Raw genomic sequence first — 27,167 nt, 5'->3', positions numbered from 1 at the left:
AGAGAAATAAGTGTGAATTAAACAACAACAAGGACAATTTGTCCCCTGAATTAGATTGATATATGGTAAGATTTTTATTATTTGGCAGTGATTTTCCTAATGGAGCACATTTCTGAAATAATAATGAGAAATATCGGGATATATAATTAGACAATTTTTCACTTCAGCTACTATTGTTAAAGATTACCTCTAATCACCAAATTGAAGGTGAAGTATAATTTATTAAGAGAATGAACACTAATTGAGATCATAATTTTCTTGACTTCTCTTGGCCTCTATTTTTCTCTCTATAAATAAAGGGGTGGATCCAGATGCACTCTAAGATTATTTTCCGGCTATGAACTTCATTTAGTTATCTATTTAAAAGTCTCTAATAAATACTTACAACTGTGAATAAAAAAAGACAATCTGGTAGTTTTTAGCCCACCCTATTTATATTTATGCATACAATAACAATTGATCCTAAATCTGTTATCTGGTAAATTTTTTTTTGGTTTATTGCTTCCTTTTTTCATATGTTTTGGTACATAGATTTCTTAAATTTAACTTTAAATGACACGTATTGACACTTTTCTAGGAAAAACTGAAAAAGGTATATATTTTAATTTTGTCCTACTTATTCTTCTTTATAAACTATTCTTTTATCCGTATATTTTATCATTTTTTAGTCATTCAGAAAGTTGCTTTCATAACCTTGAATTATCTATTTAAGCTTTGATTTCTTAAATTCTCCATTCCAAATATCTATGAACTCCCTGCTAAGAAAAATGAAGAAAACGGTATATCCACATTTCTTTCCATATCCCTGCCCTCATCCTTATTTCCCAACTCTGGGGTTTGCAGTTCTATTTAACATTAGTATAACCAACATTCTTATCTAAGTATTTCATTGTTCCTCTGGTTATAAGCAGACAAGAAGGAATAAGTGACCACAGCTACCATTCACTTTAGAAGATTTAGGTAATGATATTTAGAACTTTTGAGCTGATGATGTTTACAAGAGTTTCTTGGACTTTGAGTTGATGCTGTAGTAGGATGAGACTTTGCATGTGGATGGATACAAATCTTTGGGGACCAGAGAGCAAATTGTGGTAGGCTTAAGTTCACATTCTAATTCTTGTAACCTGTGACTATGTTACTTTGCAAGGCAAAACAGGCTTTACAGATATTTTTTTTTTAAGTTACAGGGCTCGAGATGGGGAGATTATCTTGGATTGTCCAGGTGGGTCCAATTTAATCACATGATGTCTTCTGAGTCTACTGTTGCCACAGAGGTAGAAAGTCTCTCGGTTAAGTAATGTGGGTGGCCTCTAGAAGCTGGAAATAAGCCTAAATTTACAGGTAGCAAGAAAATAAGAACCTTGATCCTCCAATCGCCAAGGAAATAAATTCTGCCAGCAATTCCTATCTAGCAGGAAACAATTCCCCCCTAGAATCTCCAGAAAGGAATGTAACCCTCTGCTGTTTTGATTTAATCCAGTGAGATCCATACCAAAATTCTGATCTACAGAAATGTAAAATAATAAATTTGTGGTAATTTGTTAAGGCAGTAATGTAATGGAAAAATGGAAAGTGTTTAGTTCTATTTTAGTTTCTCTCCTATATTAAGAGCATTCCACGATGAGATCATGTGAGCTCTACCTACTTCTTGACCATATCAGGATCCTATTAACAAGAAGGAAGGAGTGGGTGGCAGGGATAATAGGGATAATAGGGCCTGCCACAAATGACTAATCCTCTTGATTTGGTTTATATCTCTTGTCCTCCCTCTCAGACTTTCACCTATTGCTTTATGATCCAGAACATCTAACCTATGAGATTATTTTCTGTTTATATGCTCTTGGTAATTCAGTTCCCTCTTTCTGGGACACCTTCAACCAATTGCTTCATATTATCCTATTAACCCATCTCCTGGCTCCCTTTTACTCTTCTAAGCATTTCTTAGACATATTCTCTTTCACTAAGTCTTCTCAACTTCAAGATAAAATTACAGTGTTTATTCAATTCTGTTTCTGCCCTCTGTCCATACCGCAAATACGGTGTTGTCAATCCTAAAACTAGCCAGTTATTTTATTAGCAAAGTGAGTTTATTCAGGAATAGCAGAGGAATTGCAACTTGGGACAAGCAAACTATAGTGAACCACAGGCAAGTCCAGAGCACAAAGTCCAGTGGCTTGCTTTTATGGAGGAAAGGATGAAATTGTGAAGCTCTTTCTTAAAAGTCTGTTGGAGTTGAGTGAGAGTCTGAACTTCTCATTGGCTATTGCTATTGCTGGTCAAGGAGATAAGTTTACTTCCTCCTGCTGGGCAGTAAATTAAGCTTCTTCCTGCTAAGCATGCAAGGTATGATTCCTTCTGGTGGAGTCTGCAACTGACAACCAGTGGTAGTCCCAGAGAATTGCCCATTCAAGACTTCTGGGCTCCATTTTAGATGAGGTTTCCTTTATTGTCACAGCATATACCATAATCAATTACATGTATGTGTTTACCTTCTGTCTCTCCTTCTGTTGTTACCAGTGGTTACCACTATGGTCAATAAATGTTTGTTAATATGATCATTATACTTAATAATATCCATGAATTGAGTGAATTATGTGTTCTTCATAAGGAAATTATACTCAATAGTACTCCCTAGACATACACATACTTTTTATGCTTTACATTGTGAAATATTTTTTTTCAATGCACGAAATGGAGAGATTATAATAAATCCCCATTAACTATACTTCCTTCACCTTCAATAACCATAATATTTTCATGTATGTGTTTTAAGCAGCTAGAAAGCCAGTGGTGGTGTATTACTCCAGCAGGTAGACTTGTTATCAACAGGGATATCAACTTGATTTACATCTAAGGTGAGGAAACATTTCAATTCTCCAGGATCATAGTTCTGGTGCCCTTTAATAACAGCAATAAAAGACAAAACACTCTCAAAAAGAGCCATTAAGTACTACCCAGTAACCAAGAAGAAAAGAAGAAAAAAAAAGGGGGGGGGGGGTTGTATATTATAGACACGGACCTGAGAAAACACTTCACAAGTGTCCTAAATGGCCACTATATGTTACAGGACTTGTCCATGAAGGCAATTCCTACCAATTGTGACTTAATTCAAGAGAAAGCTCAAGTGTTTTGTTTTCGTTAGTAACAGTCCACTTCGGTGTTAGCAAGACAAAATGCTTCCTTGCTGTCTTGAATAAATCACATTCACTGAAGACTGCTTGAATACTTTTATCCCAAAACAAAAGTAGAGGGCTGAGGAGCTTTATTGGGAGTTTCAGCGATGCCCCATCAGCCTGCCTCTGTGCCCACACTGCTGTAGGGGCTGTTGTAGGAAGGCTGGAGGGGTGAGGGACGCTTAAAGGATCCCCATGCGGAATCTAGATCTAGGCAAAGGAGCACTCTTTGAAAGGCAGGAATAACGAAAAAGCAAAGGCTCGAACCCGGGCCTGGTTAGGAACAGGGCCAAACGAAGCAATAACCTAACTGTCCTCACTCTCCCTCCAGCGAAGAGGGGCAGGCCGGAACTACACTTCCCATAATGCAAAGCGGCAGGGCGGTGCTAAAGAAATCGTTTGTTTTTACCTCTACTTGGCTCCAGTCGCTTCAGGTTTGATTATAAATTCCAGTCCCTCTTCTTGGCTCTCCTCCACCTCAGCCTCATTGGTTCCGTAGCCCCGGCGTAGGAGGGCGGCTTAGACGTCACTGGCAGCTGTTGAATGGAAGTTCTCTGTCCTGCGACCTGACGGTAAATGAAGTCCCTTCTCTGGTCATATATGTAGCTTCTCCGACTGCGTCGGAGAAAAAGAACTACATTACCCAGTAGGCCTTGGGGCTGCGGGGCGGCGTGGGGGCGTCACCTCACGTCTGGTACAGTCATCCCAAGCCTCTTCGGCGGGACTGTGATGGCCGGAGAGATGACGATCTTAGGTCAGTGACCAGGGGTTCCCTGTGGCTGTTGCGGGCACTCGAGCGGTTTGGGGAGGCGGGGATAGGCGGGGGTGGTTGTCACCTCCTGGATCCAATTGGCGCAGTGGGAAGGGCTTCGAAAAGATGACTTAGAGTCGGTTTTTGGCTCTTCGGGTTGCCGAATTGGGGGTCGCGTCTAGAATGGCCTGGGCCAGAGTAGGCCATGCAGGGCCGGCGGCGACCCTCTGCGTACATCCCAAGGACATCGGGCCTCAGGAACGGGTCTTTTCAAAAGAACGTCGATTTTGAGTCATTGGTTGAATTGAGGCCTTCGAGAGGCCGCAAGAACGTGCATCCCCAAGACCTCTTTGTAGAGGAAGGGGGAGGAGCAGCACCAGCAGCCTGAGCTGCAGAGTCCTGGGATCCTGCTGCATCTTGAGAGGTCAGGCCTCTTGGATGTGTGGTCTGATGCTCTTTCCACCCATCTAGTTTAGCAATTAATCCTCCCCGAACGGGAAAACGATGAAATGTTTCTGAAGTTTCCCACGTAGGAGCAAGTGGAAAGTGGGGTTGGCGCTTGATGTCCTTTTTTTCTTTCTTTTTTTTTTTTTTTTTTTTTTTTTTTTGAGTTATGTGTTGAAGATGAGCGTACAGTTAGTGAAACAGACTCCTACCGATTGACGTTTGGGGTCGTATGTAACACGTATGGATATTCTTCCTGAAAACAAATAACAGATTAATTGTAATTTCAAAGTGGCATCTTTCTTCATCACTTATGTTTACAATCTGCATGACGTTTGTTCATATTTGTGTGTGTGTGTGTGTGTGTGTGTGTGTGTGTGTGTGTGTGTGTGTTTTAATCAATTAATATTAGTTGAGCCTCTGCTATTTGCTAGGAGCCATTCCTGGTGGAGGGGATACAACAGGGAACAAAACCTGCCTTCAAGGCGCTTTATGTTGCCTTCAGGGTTCCACATTTATGGTTCTCTTTCCCTACATATTAACTCCTCAAGAAGTATTCCTTAATTCCTGTTTAAATACAAGAAGTTAACTGTGTTCTGTTGTAATGTGATAGTTTAATATTTAAACAATTTTCAAAATCATTTTACCAATTTATCCCGTTCATTCTTTTGGAAAGAGAAAGGAGATGCAGGGGTAGAGTTTTAGCCCTACGATAATAACAAAGTGTTTGCTGTGGAAATTTTAATAATGAAATTTCTTTTTAATAATGATAATTAAAGCTGTGTAGAAAGCTATAAGATCTAAATACCAAATGATCAAGAATTTGAAATGCACCTATATTTAACATTTATCTAGCTTTCGCTAGAGATAAATGGGTTTTCCTGTCAGCATCAGCACAATTAAAAGTTTTTACTTCTCATTCACCAAGGTGAAGTACACAGACCTACAACTAGAGGAGTTTTTTGTTGTTGTTGTTGTTCCTTCATTTTAATTGTGTTATGATCACTTTGCATTATGAAAAACTTGATGCCTGAGAGAATTGTTACCATTAGTACTATAAAAGAAAATATTTTGAGAGTGTGGATTATTAGTCTTACCTCAAAGAGTGATATTAAAGGGAGTTTGCTATAGTAATTTAGCGTATCATACTAGTTTACTAAGACCTATCTTTTAATTTGCCTGTATTTCAGGATCAGCTGTTTTGACTCTCCTGTTGGCTGGCTATTTGGCACAACAGTATTTACCATTGCCTACTCCTAAAGTGATTGGCATTGACCTTGGCACTACCTACTGTTCGGTTGGGGTGTTTTTTCCTGGCACAGGAAAAGTAAAGGTCATTCCAGATGAAAATGGGCATATCAGTATACCCAGCATGGTGTCCTTTACTGACGATGATGTGTATGTGGGTTATGAAAGCTTAGAGCTCGCAGATTCAAATCCTCAGAACACAATATATGATGCCAAAAGATTCATAGGCAAGATATTTACCCCAGAAGAGCTGGAGGCTGAGATTGGCAGATACCCATTTAAGGTAAGTGATTAGGCTAAAATCTATTTTAATTTTAGTTCAGCATATTGTTGCAAATGATGCCTTATACAACATTCTGTTTCACCCTAATCTGCGTGGAAGTCATGTTACAACAAGCAGACCTACAGCAATTCCAGAATGAGTTGATTCATTGGCTCCACAGCGCTATCATGGACTCAGAGCCTTAGCTGTATCCTTGCTCTGCCATCCTCTGAGTGTCTACTTAGCTCTTTGTTTCATTGTAGCAAAAAGCTGAAGCCCCCACATACTATGGATCAATGGCCAGATAGCCAGATAGATGGACAGATGCTTTGTGTGTGTTAGGTTATACACATTTGTGTACTTAAAAAAAAAAGAGAGAGATCATACTAGGCATTGCTGTTTTATGACTTGTTTGAAACTCAACAGTGTGACACGGACAGTTGGATAATAGGTTCACATTGTTTTCATGGACACTTGGAACGGCTATTCCTATATTTGTCCATTCTCAGTAAGTGCACATTTTATTTTTTCCCTGGTTTTCCACTTATGTTGTAACTTCTTTGAGTAGCCTTGTACATATATCTTTGTGTTCTTCTTGATCATTTCCTAAACTGGAATTGTAGAAGTAGGAGAATTTGAGTTCTCTGAGTACTTTGATTGATATTGTCAAATTGTGCGCTGAAAGGTTGTGTGTCTTAACTATCTTTTTTAGAATGCTTATGTCTTCCCTAGTTACTATTTTTTAATCTTTGCCAATAAATAAGTGAAAATGGTATCTTATATTAATTTTTCATTCCTTTGATTTTTAGTGAGGTCAGATTTTTTTTTTTTTAATATGTTCATTGGCATTTTTATTTTCTTTAGGAATCCTATTTTGGGGTGTATGTTTTTTTATGACTATAAAATACCTTTGTGATATGTTTTCAGTGGGTTTTTTTTGTTTCTAATGTTCTTTTTATTTAACTGATGCTATATAATTTTGCTTTTGAGCTTTCAAGAATGTTAAATTTTCAGGACACCTGAGTGGCTCAGTTGGTTAAGCGTCTGATCTCACAGTTCATGGGTTCGAGCCCCGCATCAGGCTCTGTGCTGACAGCTCAGAGCCTGGAGCCTGCTTTGAATTCTGTGTCTCCCTGTCTCTCTGCCCCTTCCCTGCTCATGCTCTGTCTCTCAAAAATAAATAAACATTGAAAAAAAATTTTTTTTAAAATGTTAAATTTTCATGTGGCAAATCATCTTGAAATTTAAAAAAAAAAATGCTTATAGTCTCTTACAGACTTACAATGCCCTTTTCCATCCTATCCATTTGAATTTTTTTCTAATACTTTTACTTGAGCATTTGTAAGGTTGTGCTTTGATGTTTTTTCTTTTAAATATTTTAATTCTTTTTTTCACTATGGTAAGTGTACTCTTTAATCCCCATCGCTTATTTTATCCATACCCCCGACCCATGTCTTTTAAATATTTAAATGTTCTTTCCATAGAGGGTTTTTTTTTTTCTTTCTTTTTCTTTTTTTTTTGGTAATTATGAAGTGGAATTCTAAACGAATAGGTTTTAAAATTAATAGCTGTATCAGTGCTGCTTATTGAATAAAATTCTCAGATTTTTTATGCATATACAAAGGAGAACATAAATTTACCCCATGTATTTCTTATATTTATTTCTTTGTTCTTTTTTAGCTTTATTCTTAGAATCTTTTATTAATTTATAAATCTTTCGTAAGCAGTGCTTAAATTATATAAAGCTATACATGTCCTCAAAATTATGATTTTGAGTGTATTACGTATTGACGCAAGTTATTTTTTCCCTGACTTTTAGGATATAACTGACATACAGCCCTGTATAAGTTTATGGTGTACAACATAATGATTTGACTTAAATATGTTGTGAAATGTTTAGCACAATAAGTTAACATCCATCATCTCATATAGATACAGAAGAAGAAATAAATTTTTTTCCTTTGTTGTGAGAGCTCTTGAAATTTATTCTCTCAACAGCTTTCATATATACCACACAGCGGTATTAACTCTGGTTATCATGTTGAACATTACGTTCCCAGTACTTGTTTACCTTATGACTGGAAGTTTGTACCTTTTGTTTTGACCACCTTCATCCATTTTGCCCATGCTCCCATCCCCTACCGCTGGTAAACCAGCTGATAAACCAGCTTATCTGAGTTTGGTTGTTGTTTTAGATTCTACACATGAGAGATCATATAGTGTTTGTCTTTCTCTGACTTATTGACATTTAGTGTAATACTCTCAGGGTCCATTCATGTTGTCACAGACAGAAGGATTTTCTTTTTCATGGCTGAATAATATTTCATTATGTGTGTATATCAACATAATCCATTTATCTGTTGATAGACACTTAGTTTGTATTCATGGCGTGGCTATCGTAAGTAAATGCTGCTGTGAACGTGGGGGTGCAGATAGCTACACAAGGGTATATTCCCAGAAGTGGAATTGCTACATCATATGGTAGTCCTAGCTTCAGTTTTTTGAGGAACTTCTGTACTGTTTTCCAACACAGGGTTATTTTCAGTTTTTGTTGTTGTTGTTAAGCTTCTAAGTGTTTTGATTTTTTTTTGTTGTTTGTTTCAGCTGGGCTCTGAGGGTATGGTGTCTTTGAATCTTATTTTAATCGTGTCTTGTTTTTGTTTTTCCCAGATATGTCTGTTTTAATCGTAGCTTGTTTTTGTTTTTCCCAGATAGGTCTGTGGATGGTCAAGTTTTCTTCATTGAAACCTATTATACAGTCTAGAGCAATGAGAGTAAAGTTCTTATAATTTCTTAGAAGAGACTAATTGTCTTTACTATTGATATTAATATAGTCTGTTGGTGAAAGTGGAATAGTATGTTTTAGAATTAATCTATTTCTTTGTTTTTATTTAATTTATTTTTTAAAGTTTATGTATTTTGAGAGAGAGAGAGCATGCATGCACAAGCAGGGGAGAGGGAGAGAGAGAATCCCAAGCAGGCTCCACACTGTCAGTGAAGAACCAGACTAGAAGCTTAATCCCCCACGAACCGTGAGATCTTGACCTGAGCCAAAATCAAGTCAGATGCTTAACTGACTGGGCCACCCAGGTGCCCCTCATCTAGTTTATTAAATATACAACCACATTAGCAGGGATAAGGAGCTAATACATGATACATGTTTTCCTGGAAATAAGAATGTAAATGATACTTGATTCTTGGATAAGAACATAATGAACTACTAAAATGATTCGTGTTAATATGTACCAGAACATTTGTTCAGTTATCAATTATTTTTGGAAACAAGTTAATTAAAAGAAGATCCTGAATCAAATACATGATCCAGCAACTTTTATTCCTTATATTTCACCTTTTTTCTTTTATTCGTTTAACAAATATATATTGAAGATCTTCTGTGTTCCATTTATATGCTTGGTGATGAATTTGGTTATTCTGCTGTTATTGAAAGCTATGGTGTTGATTCACTTTATATATTTTGAAGTATAACTTTTAATAACTTCTCATCTTGGTAAATGACAGATTACAAAAAATTTTATGACCTTATGAAGTTAAATTTTTATTGAATAAGTCCAGTGTGTATGTATGTATGTGTTTAAGTATATGTGTGTGGATGTGTACACACACAGTTTTACATTTCTTTCTGTCCTTTTTGTTTTGTTTGTTTTTTACTAATCCTATTCATAGGTTTTAAACAAAAATGGAATGGTTGAGTTTTCGGTGACAAGTAATGAGACCATCACCGTTTCCCCAGAATATGTTGGCTCTAGACTACTGTTGAAATTAAAGGAAATGGCAGAGGAGTATCTCGGAATGCCAGTTGCTAATGCGGTTATTTCTGTACCAGCAGAATTTGATCTAAAACAGAGAAATTCAACAATTGAAGCTGCTAACCTTGCAGGTAATACCACCCTTGCCTGTGTTGCATTCTTTCTCAAAATGTTCTTATTTTGAAAATCTTCTGTAGTAAGGTATATCACTTTGCAAACCACCTAATTATCTAGGCATGTAAACCCAAAGGAGGTAAATTAGATGGATTTTGATATACATTTAAAGATAAAAATTAAAAAAATTCTATAGCGCAATGTAAAATGCAACATATTATGATGACGGCCAATAAGATAGTCCTGTGACAAAGACTGAGGACATGGGTTCATGATAGCAGTGAGGAATTTTTTTTTATAAATTTTCTTTAATGTTAAGATGAGTGTAATATTTTTTTTTTTTTTTTTTAAATCTGAGGTGGAAGAGACTCATTTAAAACCATTCAGCAAATATTGGGTCCCTTGGCAAACAAAACATAAATCCCTGTTTCCGTGGAGCTTCTATTCTATTGGAGAGAAACAGAAAGTCTGTATTAAAAATAAGTATATTATGGGGTTTCTCACCCCTAGCATATTGGGCCTAGATAATTCTCTTGTGGGGAACTGTCCCATGCATTATAGGAGAGTTAGTATCATCCCTAGCCTCTGCTCACTAGATGCCAGCAGCACCAGCCTCTCCAGGACGTGACAGTCATCTGTCTTCTGGCATTGCCCAGTGTTCCCTGAGGGCCAGAATTGCCCCTGGTACAGAGCCCTGATAAATGTGTATCAGAAAGAAATGTGCTATGGAAGACAGAACAGCATAAGACGAGGATTGCTGGGAGTGGTCAGGAAGTGGGGGACTTGGGTTTTACAGTGGCCAAGTAGGCCTCCTTGAGAAGGTGACATGTAAGCAGATTTGAAGGAGGTGAGGTTGTTAGGCAAGTAGATATACAGAGGAAGTCTGTTGCAGGAGTGAAAACAGTCATTTAGCAGCCATAAAATGGGAATTTGCTGGCACATGTGAAGATGAGAAGTAGGTAGTGTGGCCAGAGCAGAGTGAGTGATGAAGTCAGAGAGCTAAAGGAAATGGTGTTAAGGTTTTTAAATAAATTCTTCAGAGTTTGAATAGTTTTTTATGGTTCCTGATGCATAATAGCATATTGCTTTCTAAACCACTCATTAAGTGTGGCACTTAGGGTAAAGCAAGAAATTTGCACAAAGAAATCTGAACTTTCACTGTTCACTGTAATGTTTAACATTATCTTCAAGATCAGATTGCTGTATATTTCAGATTTGCATTTGAGGGTCCTAAATTTTTTTTTGAGCGTCCTAAATTTTAAGTCTACTTTTTGAGTCTGTGTCTATTGAAATATTTCATCTAATTTTTTATCTATTTATCTGCTTGTTTTTATCAGTCTTTTTTTTTTTTTTTTTTAAGTTTCTTTATTTTGAGAGAGACAAAGAGCAAGTAGGGGAAGGGCAGAGAGAGAGGGAGTGAGAGAGAATCCCAAGCTCAGAGCCCAACACAGGGCTCGATGCCACAAACTGAGATCATGATCTGAGCCGGAATCAAGAGTCAGATGCTTAACCAACTGAGCCACCCAGGAGCCCCTGTCAAAGTCATATATATGTATATATGATCTATATATATATATATATATCATATATGTATGTCATATACATATGATATACATATATGATATATATCATATATATATGATGTTTTATTTATTTTTGAGAGAGAGAGAGAGAGAAAGACAGTGCAAGTGGGGGAGGGGCAGAGAGAGGGAGACACAGAATTTGAAACAGGCTCCAGGCTTTCATTTCCACAGCAATTTATTATAGCACATAATGATTAAGCTTTTATTGCTTATGTATTCCCAAGTAAAATAATGAAAATTAGAAGAAGCTAGGAGTTTTTTTAATTAAATATTAATTAATAAAGACTAGAATGATACATTCCACTGAATCTGGGCTTTTCTTTTTCTTACCTTAATAAAAGCCATTGTTACTCATTGGGGTTCATGCTTTAGAAAACACACTAACATTGTGTGAGGTTGAGTGGGAAGAAATTTTGATAATGGTGTCCTCCAATGAATTGTTCTTCCTTCCAACCAATCTTACAGGACTGAAGATCTTGAGGGTAATAAATGAACCCACGGCGGCAGCTATGGCCTATGGCCTCCACAAGGCTGATGTCTTTCACGTCTTGGTGATAGATTTGGGCGGAGGAACTCTAGATGTGTCGTTGCTAAATAAACAAGGAGGAATGTTTCTAACCCGAGCAATGTCCGGTAAGAAAAATACAGGGAGAGTAAAAGAGGTTCACACAATGCTTTCCTTAGCACACCTAATGTGTTAAATGTTTATTTAAAAATTTTTTTCAGTGTACTTTGACTTCATTTTGGTAATCTATGTATGTTATTTTATAACCACCATTTGTGTATTTTTACAGCAAAAAGTAAAGTCTAAAAAAAATGGGCATCCTACATGGTAGATTAATATACTGCCAGTTGTAGTTCACTGAGCCAGTAGGACTTGATGGCTGTGGTGAAGGGGACAGAAAGCAAGAAAAACCCTTTAAAATGAAGAGTGATCAGTTTATTTCATTTGATAATATATTTTACAAAATAGATGTCTTTAGAAAATCTAATACTATTAATAGTATTCTCTAAGAAATAAGAGGATTTTGCATTCTAAATCTTTCTTTAAAGGTTTTGTTTTAATTTAAGGAATTGAGCCTGTTTTGAAACAGAAGTTGTCAGTTATAGGTTGTCTAACTCCTGCTGTTTTCTTTTTCCTAACTGGATTCTTTAGAACCAAGTTCAGTGCCAGGGGTTTGTACCACATTAATCTTTTCCCTTTACATCTTTTTTTTCTTTTAATTTCAGCTCTTAAGCAAGCAAACATGTTATAAAAAGACAAAATGTCTACTGCTACTTTTTAATTATAAGGACTTTCTCCTTTTGAGAATAATGGCAGTCAGTGTTTTTAAATTGCAATTAAAAGCTAATCTGTTGTCAATCTTTATCTTCTGAAAAATTATTTGATATCATTAAGAAATATTTCCTTTTCTATCATTTAAAAATTTTAACCATGGGGGAAGGGAAGGGGAAAAAAATAGTTTCAAATAGAGAGGGAGGCAAACCATAAGAGACTCTTAAATACAGAGAACAAACTGCAGGTTGTTGGGGTGGCCAGGGGAGAGGGGAAAATGGGTGATGGGCATTGAGGAGGGCACTTGATGGGATGAGCACTGGGCGTTGTGTGTAAGCGATGAATCATGGGAATCTATTCCCGCAGCCAAAAGCACACTGTGTACATATGTTAGCTAACTTGAAAATAAATTATATTTAAAAAATTAAAACTAAGAAAAATAAAAATTTTAACCAGATATGCACTGTTTTTAAATAGAACACATTTTAGTTAAAATCTTTTTAACCCAATTATTTTTAATCAGTTTTTGTATGAATAAAATCTTAATAGTTAAGTACATTAAGCAAGAGATGTATGTCTAGAATATCATTTCCATACATACTACAGACATGTATATGCATATACACATACAAATGCATAAATGTAATATGAACTTTTTTATTTCTAACTTAGGAAACAATAAACTTGGAGGACAGGACTTCAATCAAAGATTGCTTCAGTACTTATATAAACAGATCTATCAAACATACGGCTTTCGACCCTCTAGGAAAGAAGAAATTCACCGATTAAGACAAGCTGTGGAAATGGTCAAATTAAACCTGACTCTTCATCAGTCTGCTCAGTTGTCAGTATTACTAACAGTGGAGGAAAAAGACAAGAAAGAACCTCAGAGTAGTGACACTGAACTGCCAAAGGACAGATTTTCCCCCGCTGATGGCCACCATGTGAACAGTATGTTTGGAGCTGGCCTTTCTGAAAAGAAAAGTGGAGAAAGTCAGGTGTTATTTGAAACAGAAATATCACGGAAGCTCTTTGACACCCTTAATGAAGATCTCTTCCAGAAAATACTTGTACCCATTCAGCAAGTACTAAAAGAAGGCCACCTGGAAAAGACTGAGATTGATGAGGTGGTTTTGGTTGGGGGCTCTACTCGTATTCCTCGAATCCGCCAAGTCATTCAAGAGTTCTTTGGAAAGGATCCCAACACTTCTGTAGACCCTGACCTGGCCGTGGTGACAGGAGTGGCCATACAGGCAGGGATCGATGGAGGCTCTTGGCCTCTTCAAGTCAGTGCTTTAGAAATTCCCAATAAGCATTTACAGAAGACCAACTTCAACTGAATTATAGAGGGATGATTATTTGTGATTGTCTCATGATCTCTTCCTCCTTATCAGACCACCTCCTCCAATAAAGAAAAATCTGTAAAATAATCTCACAAATTTGCCTGAAAGGGAACATTTAGATACACAGAAATTTTACATAACATTTTGTTTTAGGATGAAATGTGACCAGATTGATCCTATTTGATTTTGGAGAGATCACATTCCAACAAATACTTCTAAAATGACAGAATTGAGGTAAAACTCTTAAAGGAGCATGGGTAGCTTTGTTTTTTGGATTCTGGAAGTAGATAACCATGTGCACTTAACGTTGTGTTCTGTAAACATTGCCTGGTGCCGATTTTACAATTCCCAGTTCTTACTAAATTGTATTAGCAGGAGCTGGTAATTGATTGACTTGGTTATCACATGTAACTATTAGTTTGAGCTATACTTGAAGGACAGTATTGGTGTCAGATTTTTACATTGGCTGGGAGATAGGCAGTATTATTAATATAAGCTGCATATGTAATATTCAGTAACTGACATGTATGTAATAAATTTGCTTTCACAAATTCAAACTTACGTGATTTATTCAAATGTTTCAGTACCAGACAGTAAAAGTAACCAACCTACACTGTAGTTCCTTCATTTGTTATACATTATTTGCTTGGATTTCCATGATTCTGCCTGGTTAGAAAACAGGAATTATTAATTTGATTTGATACATGTCTTAATGTCATAATAAAGCCATCATCACTATCTCTTTTTTGTTATCCACAGTGCTTGCAGACTTGGTAATTAGCAGTAATTAGCTACAGTATTTATGTTTTTGTTTTTGTTTTTGTATCTTTATTTTCAGTGAGCCCTGGACACTGTAGCTTGCATTTGAACTATCAAATCCTACTTGATTCAGTTTCTACGGAGATTTTACCCCATGTTATTTGACTGAAGATCATTTGTAAAATCCTTATTACTGTTTCCCACTACCATTTTACAATAGTCACTCTTGGACTGTTTTTAGCCTTAAGGTTAGTATGTGATGAGAGCAAAAAAAAATTGTGAATATTGGAAGTAATGTTGCAATCTAATGTGAAAGGCAATGTGGAAAAATTTCTACAAATCAGCATTTGTAGCAGTTTTGTTTTGCTTTTGTTTGTTTCTGTTTAGAAAAGCTACAGGGACCAAGAAAGAAAATATAGCAAGCAGTTCTGTTTCTGAGATGCCCATATTTAAAGATTTATTTATTTATTTTTCTTAATACAAGCATGCTTCATACCATATTCAAAGATTATACTCTGGTCAACATGTTTGTTGATGTAAAGTATGTCTGCTTTGTATCCATTGTTGAATTTAAAGGCTGTTGAATTTCCAATCACTGAAAAGAGAACTAAGCAAACTCATTTCAGCAACATCAAAACAATTCAGCTACTCATAATAAAAAGCTGAATGTTAATATTTTTCGCAGATCTAAAAAAATAATGTTAGCAATGAGATTGCTGTTAAGACACAATTTCAATCAAATAGTTTGTGTACGGAATGTCAAGTAGGTAGGAAAAAAATGTTTGTTGACATATTTTATTTTAGAACTAACAGAGAAATGCCAAAGATGAATCCTTCACTGCATTATGAAAATATTTGAGTGTTCTCTCAGACGATATGAATCTTTAATAGATTTTAGACTTGGAAAAGATCTTTTTGCAAAGGTCTTTAAGAAAAAAGTGTTTCATCTGTCAAAATCTCCACATAAAATATCAATTTTAACCTGAAGAATTTTGACATTTTTTTAAAATAAAACCTTGACTTTCTCAAATACATGAGATAGTTTAGGACAATGTGTTAGGGCAACAATTTGTTAAAAAAGGGCAGCTAATCTCATATACTGAAAAGGGAATTTAAATAATTTGTGTCTGAAAAATAGAATGGCAGTGTTGGAATTTGGGGGCAGTGTTTAGCATATTCTCTAATATAGTTACACCTTTAAAAATACGAAGTAATGTCTGTCTTTGATCATATTTTAGGGGGCTATATATAAATGGTCTTGAAATCGATGTAGTTTATTTATTTAAAAGATAAAAATGCTTCCTGAAAGGGATATTTATGCCTAATCTGAAAACATTTTTCATAAAACAAACCTAATACATTTTGGTTGTACATCTAGCTAGTGTTTTTTGAAGTGCATAACTTTTTAAATATTAACTGTTGTATGATTAGAATATGTGAATGAGTAATTTATTTTGTATCAGGAATGTTTTGGTACTGTGTTTTCACTCAAACCACTGACTTAACAGATGCTACTGTGTATCACATGTACTGAAAACTATATAGTTCTTGTGCATAGCAGATTGTGCCTCTTAAATTTGTGTGTGTACAGGTAATTCACATTTTAATATAAATAAATACCACTTTGAAGTTTGTTTTTTAAACTGTGTACTTTATTTTCCATTCAGGACTAGGCCAGAGTACATTTTTGAGGTTTACAAGTGACAGAGAAGGTAGGGATAGAGCTGATCTGATGCTCATGGCATGTGACTTCAGCAGCTGTTGCCTACTTGCCTGCATCCTGATTCTGGGGTTGCTTCTGTACTTTTCTAATTTTTCTAATTTCTGTATTTTCCTAATTCAGAAGAGACAGTTCCTTTACCATCTGAATAGTATGTCCAGTATTCTGAATACCAATTCATGGCCTTTGACCATAATGGAGCCAAGACCTAAATTAACCTATAGTTAATAAATAATCCTGCATAATTGGTTGATTCATTAATACTTTGTAATTTTCTGATAAAGTTCATCTTATTCTTTGGACAAAAACTACATAAACATTTGGCCAAAGTGTCATTTGTTGCCCCGGTGCTTCTGGCCAAGACTGAATGAAAGGGAACTGATTCAACTAAATATCAGATGAAATGTATGAAACAACAGGACTTTGCACATCATGGTTAACATTAATTCATGTCCATTACCTCTGTAAAATCATAGATATGGCAATGCAGGGAAAGCAGAAGACTGTTTTGTAATACCTGGAGACTTACACAAATGATCAGAACAGAAAGCCAAAAGCAGATGTTTAGAGGGAATTCATGGTGACTGAAGTGTTATCAATATGTATATTGCATTCCTATTTGCACTTCACTGTCACATTCCAAATCATTTAAGTCTTACTTTCTGAACACATTACATTTTCTACTACATGTATCAGCAGTAAACCAATTGTAAATATATTAATGATGAGCTACATTTTATAAATGTGAATGCAAACATTGACCTTTATTACTTATCTTCGCGCACACACAAAAATGCATGTGTGTTACTTCCCTTCTAACATCTTGGAGCAAATACTTCTCAAGATTTTCACAATATGTTTTTATAAATATCAAATATTTCTCCATTTATAACCTATTTTTACATTTTACTCATGTCTATTCATGTTTATTTTGTTCTTTGTGCCATGCTCAGGAGATAAACAAGATTCCTATCTTTGATCAACTATATAACTACCCATGTACTCAGATTGGTCAATCCATAAAAAAACAGGTGAGCAACTCTGGTTACCTTTGTCAGAGATCAAGAGAAGCCAGTCAGCCTTGTCCCCATTCATACCCACTACCTTGGCCTTACTAATTCAGTAGCACAGCAGCCACATGAACTACCTAGTCTTCATCTCCATTAGCACATTTAGAGAAATAGAGCTCACAATATAGCCAGAAGTCAAGATTTCAGTATTCTAGAGATGGCCCACTTGCTTAGAAAATGACAGCCAGAAAGATGGGAGTTGGGAAAACAGGAAGGAACTAGATCTCTCCTGACTGCTGCCTCCCTCAAGTGACATAATAACCTGATAATAATGTAGCCATATTGTGTAGCAATGGGGATTAGATCTTATTTTAATACCTGGTTATCCCAAAGTTGCTGTGTATAAAATAGACTTTCATAAACATTGGCTCAATTTTGCCCTTTTTATTTACTTAACAGTGCATTCTGTGATGGGTTTATAAATAGGAGACACCAATTGCAAGGAGCTGTGACTGCTGATATTGAAATGGCTAACATGTTATTGAATGTGTTTTATATGCCAGACACTGTCCTAAGAGTTTGTGTTACATGATTTAATTTTCAAAAACTTTAGGAGGTAGATAAAATTGTTACTACCAAGTAAGTCCAGAGAAGTAAGTTAACTTGCCCCAGTGTACAGGACTACAAAGTGGTGAGAGTGGAATTGAACATCCTATCTCACGATCCAGTAGCTTTAAAAACTACTGTATTTTCCTTTTTTAGTTTTCTTGATTATGTTTCCTAAGCGGAAGGCTCTACAGATCAGTTATAACTATTATTTGTGTGTATATTAAAATACAGCATTACATCTCAATACTGTTGGATACCAAAGCTATGCTAGAAAACATATCAAATTACCATTACTAAACCATTTTGACCTACAAAAATGGCTATTTCATCTGGTTCAAACTAATGATACATTTGAAAAAGCAGCCTGCCCCCAAGCTTTAATTCCATTTACTATGCTTACAACACTATTGGTTTTAAGTCCTTCTCCTCTATTTTTAACCACCAGACTCTTGTTAACTAGCTCTCCCAGGAATGGGACATCTTAGTAGGCACTGCAAAGACAATCAATTTTCTCATCACGTGGACCTGGAGTCTACATTTTATTGGCCAAGATCTTGAAATCTTATTTTTGGAAACATAGGGTGGATAATAATACCTTTCTTATATTCCTTAGTGAAGACGGAAGTAACAAATGATTCCAATGCCTCACACATTAGTTGGCATAGGTATGCTTTCAATCATAAATATCCTCAATATCCTAAAAAATTCAACTTAATGCTGTTTAGGATTTTCCTTCTATAAGCTAAGATAAATATTTCTATATATTGAAATTATAATCCTTATCTTCTTAAATCTGTTTCGGAGTTAGTCTTTAAGCAAACCAGACAATCTTTAAGCAAACCAATACACCTGTTTGTTTTAAAAATTCAAATAAACTTACTTCTCTGTAATCCAGTCATACTGAGGACCTTGCACTTTGCTTCTCGTATACTTCAGCGATTGAATAAGCTTTGTGAACGTAATTGAAATGAAAATGTAATACTAATTTCTTAAAACATGAAAAAAATATTTTTGAGTAATTTTGACTTAGTCATATTTTATGTTTACTTTTGCTTTCTTTTTACTCTTTAAAGTATACTATATGTTATATGTGTGTGTATACATATACATATGTGTGTAGATATATAGATATAGATATAGATACAGATATAAAACTGCACTCCTAAGTATATGGCTTGATGAATTTTCACAAATTGAACCAATACTCAGACCCAGATCAAGAAACAGAATATAACCATTATCCAAGAAGCCCAATTTGTGTACCCCTTCAATCTTGTCCCCTCTGTCTTTACCAAGAAGAAACAGTATCCTGACTTCTAGTAGCAGTATACTTTTTCCTTTTTAAAAAACTTTTGTAGAAACAGAATTATAGAATCACATACTACTACTCCTTTGCAGTTGGTTTCTTGCCCTCAACATCTTACTTGTGAGATCCGTCCTTACTGTTGCCTGTAGCTGTTGTTCATGCTCATGGCTGTATACATTTCTACTGTGTGACTGTGCTGCAGTTTATTCAGGCTACTGTTGATTTCCCATTTGGTTTTTTAAATTACAGAGGGTCACAAATAATAAACGAATGAATGAATGAATTAATTAAATAGCAGAAGGTCTCTGGTTGATTTACCAAAGGTGTAAAGAGGCTAAAACAATCTTTTTTTTTTTTTTTTTTTTAACATTTATGTATTTTTGAGACAGAGAGAGAGCATGAACAGGGGAGGATCAGAGAAAGAGGGAGACACAGAATCTGAAACAGGTTACAGGCTCCGAGCTGTCAGCACAGAGCCTGACGCGGGGCTCGAACCCACAGACTGCGAGATCATGACCTGAGCCGAAGTCGGACGCTTAACCGACTGAGCCACCCAGGCACCCCAACAATCTTTTAACTTAATGAAATATCTAGATCCCTTTCCTTTTTAATTTTTTAAAAATGTTTATTTTTGAGAGAGAGAGGGAGACAGAGCATGATTGGGGGAGGGGCAGAGAGGGAGACACAGAATCCAAAGCAGGCTCCAGTCTCCCAGCTGTCAGCACAGAGTCCAACGCGGGGCTTGAACTCAGGAACTGCGAGATCATGACCTGAGCTGAAGTCGGACGTTCAACCCACTGAGCCACCCAGGTGCCCCTCCCTTTCCTTATTTAAAAAAATATATTTTTTTTAATGTTTATTTATTTTTGAGACAGAGAGAGACAGAGCATGAACGGGGGAGGGACAGAGAGAGAGGGAGAAAAAGAATCGGAAGCAGGCTCCAGGCTCTGAGCCATCGGCCCAGAGCCCGATGCGGGGCTCAAACTCACGGACCATGAGATCATGACCTGAGCTGAAGTCGGACGCTTAACCGACTGAGCCACCCAGACGCCCCTCCTTTTTTTAAACTGAAGTATAATTAACATGCAGTATTGTATTAGTTTCAAGTGTACAATATAATGATTCAATAATGCTATACATTACTCAGTGCTCATCAAAATGTGTAGTTTTAATCCTCTTCGCCTCTTTCACCCATCCCCCTACCCATCTTCCCTTGGGCAACCACCAATTTGTTCTCTGTATTTAAGAGCATGTTTTTTGGGGGGCTCCCTGTGTGGCTCAGTTGAGTGTCTGACTCTTGATTTTGGCTCAGGTCATGATCCCACAGGGGCGTGCGATAGAGTCACCCATCAGGCTCTGCCCTGAGCACTGGAGTCTGCTTAAGATTCCTTCTCTCTCATGCATACTTGCACTCTCTCTCTTAAAAAGAAAAAAACCAAAAATACAAACAAAAAAAACACTGTTTTAAAATCTTCTTGTCCTTTTTTTCTTAAATTCTACATATGAGTGAAATCTTATGGTATTTGTTCTTCCCTGACTTGTTTTACTTAGCATTTTACCTTCTAGATCTATCCATGTTGTTGCACATGACAAGACTGATTTATTGTTCTATAGCTGAATGATATTCTTTTTATATATACACACACACACACACACATACATACATACATACCGTATCTTCTTGATCCATTCATTTATTAATGGGCACTTCAGTTGCTTCTGTATCTTGGATATTATAAATAATGCTGCAATAAACACAAGGGTGTATATATCTTCTCAAATTAGTGTTTTTGTTTTCTAGTAATGGAATTACCGGATGATATGGTAATTATATTTTTAATTTTTTGAGGAACCTCATTCTGTTTTCCACAGTGGCTGCACCAATTTGCATTCCCACCACAGAGTTCCTTTTCCTTCACATTCTTGCCAACCTTGTTATTTCTTGTGTTTTTGATTTTAGCCATTATGACAGGTGTAACATTTTGATTTGCATTTCCCTGATAATGAATGATGTTGGGCCTCTTTTCATGTCTCTGTTGGCCATGTATATGTCCTCTTTGGAAAAATGTCTATTCAGGTACTCTGCCCATTTTTAATCAGTATACTCATTTTCTTGGTGTTGAGTTGTATACGTTCTTTATATATTTTCGATATTAACCCTTTATCAGATATATCATTTGGAAATATCTCTCCCATTCAGTAGTTTGCCTGATGTTTTGTTAATGGTTTCCTTTAGTATGCAAAATCTCCCAATAGTTTATTTTTGCTTTTGTTTCCCTGGTTAAGGAGACATATCTAGAATAACAATCCTAGGCCAATGTCCAAGAAATTATTATGTTTTCTTCTAAGAAAACATTAGATTTCAGGTCTCATATTTAGGTCTTTAATCTATTTTGAGTTTATTTTTGTGTATGGTGAAAGAAAGTAGTCCAGTTTCATTCTTTTGTAGGTAGCTATCCAGTGTCCCCACCATCATTTGTTGAAGAGTCTAGATCCCTTTCTTAATGGAATTCAACAGATATTTATTCATTGTTTACTGAGTACAAAATATAGTGGTTGACTCTTCAGGGATTGTAAAGACAGGAAAACACCTCTAGTGGCTTCCATTCTAATGGAAGGAGGCTTTAGATAATCTAGGGTTTTATAACCTAAAGCAAATTTTCATAAATACCTGTTGGGATGAAGCTAGGTTGTACATGGCTGTAGGAAGGAGAAAAAGTGAATAAAAGAAATAATTGATGGTTTTTCAAGAACATGTTAAAATATTTTATTAAAACCATCTTGAAAGGAAAATGCCATTAAAATTTAAATACTTCAAATTTGAAGGGCAACTCAGAGAAATAATATTGCTTGTGTTACATAAAACTACTAAATTAAAAAGTCCTTCAAAATATGATTAGTATTACAAATCAACAATCTTCTTGTGAATGTATACCATCTGATATATGTCACTGAGGTTAACCCAACCAAAAGTATAATGTTGCATAGAAAATACCATTTTTTAATTCAAAGTCAATAGTAAAAATATTTTTTTAAATAAAGCACACCAGAAAATTCAGTTAATATACAATCACTATTTCCAAAATCAACTGAATAACTCTTAATATTTTTTGTGATTCCTCCATCATTTTATATACTGTCCAGTAGCTCAGCATATATTATGTATGTCTATAAATACCTGTATCATATACTTGAAAATGCCAAGTCATTCATTCTTCAAACATTTGTTGGGTATCAACTGTATGAAAATCACTATGCTAGGAACTTCACATACAAAGACAACTGAAACTGGGTACTTGCCTTTAAGTAGCATTAGTGGGAAGACAGACTAAAATAACTGAAATAGAGTCCCTGCCATGGTACCTGGGTATGCACGTGGGGATGGTGAGGGCACAGAAATGGGGCAGCTGGATCAGACTGGAGAACAGAGGGGAATATCAGGGGACATGTCACAGAGAAGGTGACTCCTGGATGAACTCAGAGATTTTAAAGGACAAATGGCATGTAGCACATTGGGCACTGTGGAGCAGGCCGATATTCCAGAGGGCAGGAATGGAACAGAGAAGTTTGGGTACAGCCCAGGAAAGTTAGAAATATGATGCTTATCGATATTTATGCCAACATGTAGCTAAGGGCCTGTCTTTGTGCACTGCTCCTTGTCATTTTTTTAAATACTAACTTATTTTTTATTGAGTGTAACCAATACACAGCTAAAATCATTATTTTGTCACTGAATCTTGTGTTATTCCAGCTTCTGTTAGCATTTCAAAGAAAAGTCCTTTCTGGCATATCAAATTCTGTGGTGTTCCAAATTCTGTAATCCTTCCAGAGTCTAGAACAAGTACCCTGCAATGTGAAAAGAACCCAGTCAGGTAATTATAATCAGTTTTCCAGTTCACCTTTTTTTCTTTTTCTTTTTCTTTTTCTTTTTCTTTTTCTTTTTCTTTTTCTTTTTCTTTTTCTTGATAAAGTAAAGTTTAGATTACCTAGTGAGTTATGTCACTACAAAATATGGGAACCACGGAACTCAAGAAGTATATCCAGTTTTCTAATATTCTGTCAGGATTAGCATATTCTTCTAGTTGTTTCAGAAAACAACTGTTTTCAGCACAGGTAAAATTATTAATGGCAATCAGTATTTTAGTGTATTCAGTGGCTATCTCTATAGAGATATAGAGAGATGTTTTATTTCTGAAAACAAAGCATACCTATCAGAATCAATGATAGAATGCAATCTGTGAGCAATCGTCAGGATGGTACAATCGGAAAACTCCTTCCTGACTGTGGTCTGCACCAGGTTATCAGTCTCAAAATCGATGGAAGCTGTTGCCTCATCCAAGATGAGAATTTTTGTTTTTCGAAGCAAAGCACGAGCAAGACAGACAAGCTGCCGTTGTCCAACGCTGTTAAAAAAATAGTAAAATAACTTCTACAGTGGACTTTATGGCTACACACTTCCTGTTCTGTAATTCTGATTACATTGCAATTCACTTTCTAAGCCACACATTCATTTATTCAAGAAATATTTATTTTGTCAAAAGAGACAAAAATCTCAATGTGGAGTTTATATTCTTATGGGTGGACAGAAAAAATAAACATGATAAATGAGTAAAATGCATAGTAATAAGAAGAATTCAAGCACACAGGAAGGGAGGGTATAGAGAGTGGGCATGGGGTGAACATTAGATGGGCCTGCCAAAGAAACCCTCACTGGATTGAGGAAGTTGCCTTTTATTTTGAGACCCTTAGGAAGGGGAGACTGAGCCACGCAGATTTCCAGTGGAAACTTGTTCCTGGCAAAGGGAACAGAAGATGCAAAATCCCTGAGGCAGTCAAGGGCTGGCTAGGCATGTTCAGGAAACAGCAAGGGGGCCAGTGTGGCAGAAACAGAGGCAGGGAGAGAGCAACCAAGAGGCTGAGTCATGCAGCGCAGGGCTTGAGGGGATCTAGTTCTCTTATGTCTCTGATCACATGGAGGATCTAGTTCTCTTTCCTTATGTCTGATCACATGAAAGGGACTGTCATTGGTCATCAAACCGCAAGGAAGAAAAAAGGAGCCCTTTACAACATTTTTAGGAAGTTATTCGAGTAGGAGTCTTTATAAAAGAAGAGTCAATTAAATATGACTTTTCATACTGTATTGTTCCTTCCCCCCGCCCTTTCTTCCTTTCACCAGCATTTTATTCCTTGTACCTCTTCCCTAGAGGGAATCAGCAATAGTGTGCTCCGAATAGACCAAAGGAGGTCTCTGGCAACTCAGGAGCGACTTCCCTTTGAGGCTAACTCAAAGTTCCTAAGGAGCCTTGGAATGAATAACCGGACCAAGCTTTGTTCTTAGCAGCTTACCTGAGGTTTTCACCACCCTCTGAAATCTCATGCAACAGCTTCCTGGGAAGGGACTGCACAAACTCTTTTAAGTGACACAGTTCTAGCACCTCCCACAGCTGGCAATCAGAATACTTGTCTAAGGGATCCAGGTTCATTTGGAGGGTTCCAGAAAATAAAACAGGATCCTAGAGAATAAAATCATCACCAGTAATCTCATTGTCACATGATGCATAGATACATTAAAAAATTAGATTCAGAAAATAAACAAGGAAAAAGCAAAATGATTGACCTAAATAGTTATAAAATTCATTATATTGAAAACAAAAGCAGAAGACAATCAGAATAAGCTATAAGTGAGATTGAATCATTTTCAATTTCCTGATCATCTTTCTCCTTAACAATGTCAATACTAGCCATAATAATAATGATGATGACAGCTGCCATTCGGTCAGAGATATAAGATAACACAGAATTGAATAAATGCAAACTATAGTATGGACATAATGTTATCAATCATCTTCCAGAAAGATGGAAGTCCATACTCCCATTTTACAGGTAGTGACCTGGAGGTTCAAAAGAATGCTTGTCTAAATTGTCCAAAGACACAGAAGGTAAGTGGTTGGGTAGAATTCAAATAGGACAAGTCCATGCTCTTTCCAACTTACCAACATGCCTGGTGAAACTGTATATTTTACTACATCTGTATTTACTTTTAAGAGAGGAATGACTAATATCTCTTTTCTTCATTAATTTTTTCCCTGCAAGAATTCCATTCAAATTTGCTTTTGAAGTAAATTCATGAATAGAGGCATATGTCTAAATAATATGACAAAGAGATTAAAGTATTTTAAGATATTTTTAGAAGGTAATACAAAGATATCTCATAAATGCTCAGCTTAAATCTCTCAAACAACTGAATAAGTCATCTTTGACTACAGGGGCATATTCTTGAGCCAATTTGCATACTTGTTAATGATCAAGTTCCTTTGATGCCACAGAGAGACAAATCAAAGGACTTGAAAAAATGATCTAACCGAATTATTATTCTTTTCATCTTTTAAAATGTGTTTAAATTTCAAATCAAAAGAGGCAAAATTCTACACTCACTCTACCAACTAAGCAAGAGCTTTTGTAATTTTTTTTCTTCCAAAAAATACCAATGTGTGTTTCAGTCTGAGATCCACTTCATTCAAATTTTATTTGCATTTACTATTATGAAGGGAACTTGTAAAGCAATGTGCCAGTTTTTCAAATAGATAAATGCATTTAGGAAAAATACTTTACAGTAAGAATGTTTAATAGGATTCAGTTATGTAGTGATATTTCATAACACATCTAAAATGCTCTGACTTTGAAAAATGAATTTAGATGCTTGGAAGGAACACACTAAAAAAAAAGAAGAAGAAGTTTATTTAGAGGGAGTTAAGAAAGTCTACTGACAAAACAGGCTTTACCTGTGGAATAATATTAAGTTTGCCCCGAAGGTCATGAAGTCCAATAGTTGATATGTCAATTCCATCGATAATAATTTTGCCTCCTGATCTTTCCACAATTCTAAATAGGCAATTTGAAAGTGTTGATTTGCCTGCTCCAGTCCGTCCCACAATTCCAATCTGCAATAAAATGATCATGGGCAGTTTGCACTGTGGTTTTTGTAAGGGACTGGGGCTTTTGCACTGACAACAGATACACTGTCAGGTCAGCGGGATTTAATTTTGCCAACCAGAATAACCCTGACTGGCATGGAATATGTAATGTGGACTGTAAGGATAAGTCTTTACCCAGACACTCATTACTCATGGGAAAGGCTCAGGTTAAAATGTATATTTTCTCTACTTTTGAGTTATTTAATAACCACATAACCAAAACACGCCAGCAGCCCCAGGAGGAGCAGACCACCCCTGACCTATCCTGGGACTAGCCATTAAGAGTGTGGCCAAAGATGACTCTGATAATGGGGTGGTTTTCTTGGGACTTTCAAAATGAGGCTTCTCTAACTCTCCTTGCCCCCCGAGGGACAAACAAACAAAGGGAACAAAGGGAACAGGAACCCTTTGCCAGAAGAATAGCAAATCCAAAGGAATGTTTGCAAATTCCCTTGGTGTATCAAAACAGGTACTGCACTAAAACTATAGAAGGTGGCCACAGATAACATGTAGGATCTTGGATTCCTGGACAAAATAATCACCTTGTCATAAATAGCAAATGATTGCAGATATTCCTTTGACCACGAGGACTGAAGCAATTCCTCTGGGTGTTGATTTGTACTTTGGTGTTAATGGGAACATAAGGCAGAGAAAACATTACGGAGGTTGGTTTTCCCTGATAAAAGATCTTAAATCTGACACTCTATGCCAGAAAAATCAGGAATCCGTTAAATTAATTGGCATAATCAAAATTCCACAGTGATTTCATTTGTTCCAAAGACATTTTTTTGTCCTTGATGTTATGCAGTGGACCTGGTTTAGACATTT

The 27,167-nt window shown here is 36.2% G+C and overlaps 2 protein-coding genes and 1 long non-coding RNA gene across 9 annotated transcripts in view; 1 reads left to right on the top strand and 2 right to left on the bottom strand.

The window, feature by feature from the left end:
* LOC147577532 (uncharacterized) overlaps nucleotides 1-3,774 on the bottom strand; it is a 104,210-nt gene extending 100,436 nt beyond the window's left edge. Inside the window, exon 1 of the long non-coding RNA XR_015240373.1 lies at nucleotides 3,583-3,774. This is a non-coding gene — a long non-coding RNA (uncharacterized LOC147577532). The remainder of the gene's footprint in view (nucleotides 1-3,582) is intronic.
* Nucleotides 3,775-3,811: 37 nt separating this feature from the next.
* Nucleotides 3,812-16,363, top strand: HSPA13 (heat shock protein family A (Hsp70) member 13). Its single transcript, XM_025913782.2, has 5 exons — nucleotides 3,812-3,927; nucleotides 5,559-5,899; nucleotides 9,563-9,776; nucleotides 11,808-11,975; nucleotides 13,291-16,363. Exons 1-5 carry the CDS (start codon nucleotides 3,903-3,905, stop codon nucleotides 13,956-13,958), a joined length of 1,416 nt encoding a protein of 471 aa, XP_025769567.1. The 5' UTR covers nucleotides 3,812-3,902; the 3' UTR covers nucleotides 13,959-16,363.
* A 5,744-nt stretch (nucleotides 16,364-22,107) lies between these two features.
* The window catches only part of LOC112850296 (ATP-binding cassette sub-family C member 2-like), an 89,591-nt gene continuing 84,531 nt past the window's right edge, over nucleotides 22,108-27,167 (bottom strand). For 6 of the 7 annotated variants that reach the window (XM_025913942.2, XM_086675748.1, XM_086675751.1 and 3 more), the window contains 4 exons: nucleotides 26,148-26,306; nucleotides 24,712-24,878; nucleotides 23,574-23,768; nucleotides 22,108-23,211 (listed from right to left, as the gene is read on the bottom strand). In XM_025913942.2, coding sequence (XP_025769727.1) covers nucleotides 23,085-23,211; nucleotides 23,574-23,768; nucleotides 24,712-24,878; nucleotides 26,148-26,306 — 648 coding nt within the window. In that variant the 3' untranslated portion in view covers nucleotides 22,108-23,084. The remainder of the gene's footprint in view (nucleotides 23,212-23,573; nucleotides 23,769-24,711; nucleotides 24,879-26,147; nucleotides 26,307-27,167) is intronic. The other variant, XM_086675752.1, reaches the window with a different exon arrangement.

The sequence above is a fragment of the Puma concolor genome, chromosome C2, assembly GCF_028749965.1.
Source record: "Puma concolor isolate L17-30 chromosome C2, mPumCon1.1.hap2, whole genome shotgun sequence".
NCBI lineage: Eukaryota > Metazoa > Chordata > Mammalia > Carnivora > Felidae > Puma > Puma concolor.
Note: the sequence above shows the minus strand (reverse complement) of the source record. Positions and strands in the feature narration are given on the sequence as shown.